Source organism: Hyalella azteca, unplaced genomic scaffold (genome assembly GCF_000764305.2).
Source record: "Hyalella azteca isolate HAZT.00-mixed unplaced genomic scaffold, Hazt_2.0.2 contig9347, whole genome shotgun sequence".
In the NCBI taxonomy this organism is placed as follows: Eukaryota; Metazoa; Arthropoda; class Malacostraca; order Amphipoda; family Hyalellidae; genus Hyalella; species Hyalella azteca.
The window spans coordinates 190,235-192,948 of NW_025939421.1; the positions used below are offsets into that span (position 1 = coordinate 190,235).

Consider the following 2,714-nt stretch of genomic DNA (forward strand, 5'->3'; position numbering starts at 1 on the left):
CCGGTTCACTCACCGCCCCGGGGTTCACACCGGTTCACTCACCGCCCCGGGGTTCACACCGGTTCACTCACCGCCCCGGGGTTCACACCGGTTCACTCACCGTCCCGGGGTTCACACCGGTTCACTCACCGCAGGCCCAGATGTCGACAGGCTTGCCGTAAGGTTCCTTCTTCAGAACCTCGGGCGACAGATAGCCGGGGGTGCCGGCGAACCCTGCGGTCAGGGTAAGTGGGTCAGAGTAAGTGGGTCAGGGTAAGTGGATCAGGGTAAGTGGGTCAGGATAAGTGGGTCAGGTTAAGTGGGTCAGGGTAAGTGGGTCAGGGTAAGTGGGTCAGGGTAAGTGGGCCAGTATAAGTGGGTCAGGCTAAGTGGGTCAGGATAAGTGGGTCAGGGTAAGTGGGCCAGAATAAGTGGGTCAGGATAAGTGGGTCAGGGTAAGTGGGTCAGGGTAAGTGGGTCAGGATAAGTGGGTCAGGGTAAGTGGGTCAGGATAAGTGGATCAGGGTAAGTGGGTCAGAATAAGTGGGTCAGGGTAAGTGGGTCAGGATAAGTGGGTCAGGATAAGTGGGTCAGGGTAAGTGGGTCAGGGTAAGTGGGTCAAGGTAAGTGGGTCAGGGTAAGTGGGTCAGGATAAATGGGTCAGAATAAGTGGGTCAGGATAAGTGGGTCAGAGTAAGTGGGTCAGGATAAGTGGGTCAGGGTAAGTGGGTTAGGATAAGTGAGTCAGAGCAAGTGGGTCAGGATAAGTGGGTCAGTATAAGTAAGTTAGAATACAAGGGTCACGACAAATAATTCACTTCTGTGGCGTCACTTCAGCCACATCGCCTCTTACTTTTCTTACCCTGATTGAAAGCCGAGAGGCTTCGAACAGGCTCGGCTCTTCCCTAAGCGTTTCTTCACTAATTAGGATAGACTNTGCTGGTCGCCCTGGACTTCGATGGCGAGGCCGAAGTCGGCGAGTTTGACGGCCGCGCCCTTGGCCTTGCTCGCCAGCAGCAGGTTCTCCGGCTGGGGGTGAAGATAGAAGTAGGTGTCAGTGAGATTAAAATCATTTAATATATGTGAGGGAATATTTTTTTTAGATATCAACCTAATAAAGACAAAAATTCAATTGTTTGTTTCAGATTATTAAAAGAAAAATTTTCCGGCTGGGGGTGAAGATAGGAGTGTCAGTGAAATAAAATTATTTAATATAAATGAGAAAATATTTAATTTTTTGAGACATCAGCCTTACAAAGACCAAAAATTTTATTGTTTATTGTTTCAAATTATTAAAAGAAAAATTCTCTGGCTGGGGGTGAAGACAGGAGTAGGTGTCACTGAGATCAAATTATTTAATATATATCAGAAAATATTTAGTTTTTTTAAATATCAACACTTAAAAGACCAAAAATTTAATTTTTATTGTTTCATATTAATAAAAGAAAAATTTCTCCGGCTGGGGGTGAAGATAGGAGTAGGCGTCAGTAAGATAAAAATCTTTATATGAGAAAATATATGTTTTTTTTTTTTGAGATATAAACCTTATATAGACCATAAATGTAATTGTTTATTGTTTCAGATTAAAAGAAAAATTCTCCGGCTGGGGGTGAAGAAGTAGGTGTCAGTGAGATCAAATCATTTAATATATATGAGGAAATAAAAAACTTAATCGGTCCTAAGAAAAAGATTTCGTATGAAAATATACAACGATTCTAAAATCCTTGAATCACGGGCAACTGAAGTAGAGCCGAAAATTTGAAAATTAATTTTGATATTATAAATTTGATAGGCAATATCTAGATAAAAAATCTAGATATTGCCTTCAGATAAAAAACGTCGTGAGGTGAGGGTAATAAGGCTGAAGGTAACGTAATCAGAGGGTATCACATTCTGGGTTCAGCGTGAAGGCGCGCAGCAAAATGAGGCGGATAGGCAAGCAGAAGTCTCGAACGATAACACCTCCACGGTGTTCTGCCAATATCGTGTAGAAATTAGGCTTTGTACTACTTAACCTTATCATAACAGAGCTCAAGCTCTTATCCCTCAAAAAATGTGAATCGAAAGGTTTTTAAGAAAATTTAAATTAAAATGTTCTAACGCATAAATAGCCCGTTTGTAACAAAATTCTGGTAAATTTACTCGTTTTTTTTCTGCTTTTAAATTTTTTCATACATATAACAATAAAAGGTATTAAAAAAATAATAAATAATATACAGTAAAAAATTTTCATGTCTACAACGATATGAAGCTACGCTACATCAAGTTAATAATAAATGGTAAGATAATATAATAATGAAGTATAAAGCTTGTCTAATGATAATAATGAAGTATAAAATGATAATAATGAAGTATAAAATAATAAAATGAAGTATAAAATGATAAAATGAAATATGAAATGATGAAATGAAGTATAAAATTATAATGTAAAGTATAAAGCTTGTCTGACATCGTAAGCGCCGGCCTTGATCTGCGCGTAGAGGCGGTGTTGGTCCTCATCCCAGAAGGGCGGGTAGCCCACCAGCAGGATGTATAGGATCACCCCTGCCCACACATGGGTGTTTATTAGGGATGATTACTGGTGAATACATAAGGAATGATGAATACATAAGGAATGATGAAGACATGAGCAATGATGAATACATGAGGAATGATGAATACATGAGGAATGATGAAGACATGAGGAATGATGAAGACATAAGGAATGATGAATACATGAGGAATGATGAATACAT

General features: G+C 40.0%; 1 protein-coding gene across 1 annotated transcript in view; it reads right to left on the minus strand.

Moving 5' to 3' along the window:
• The window catches only part of LOC108672739 (calcium/calmodulin-dependent protein kinase type II delta chain), a gene marked incomplete at its 5' end in the record, with an annotated part of 56,298 nt that overhangs the window by 52,134 nt on the left and 1,450 nt on the right, over positions 1 to 2,714 (minus strand). Inside the window, one exon of the mRNA XM_047881977.1 lies at positions 130 to 213. Coding sequence (XP_047737933.1) covers positions 130 to 213 — 84 coding nt within the window. The remainder of the gene's footprint in view (positions 1 to 129; positions 214 to 2,714) is intronic.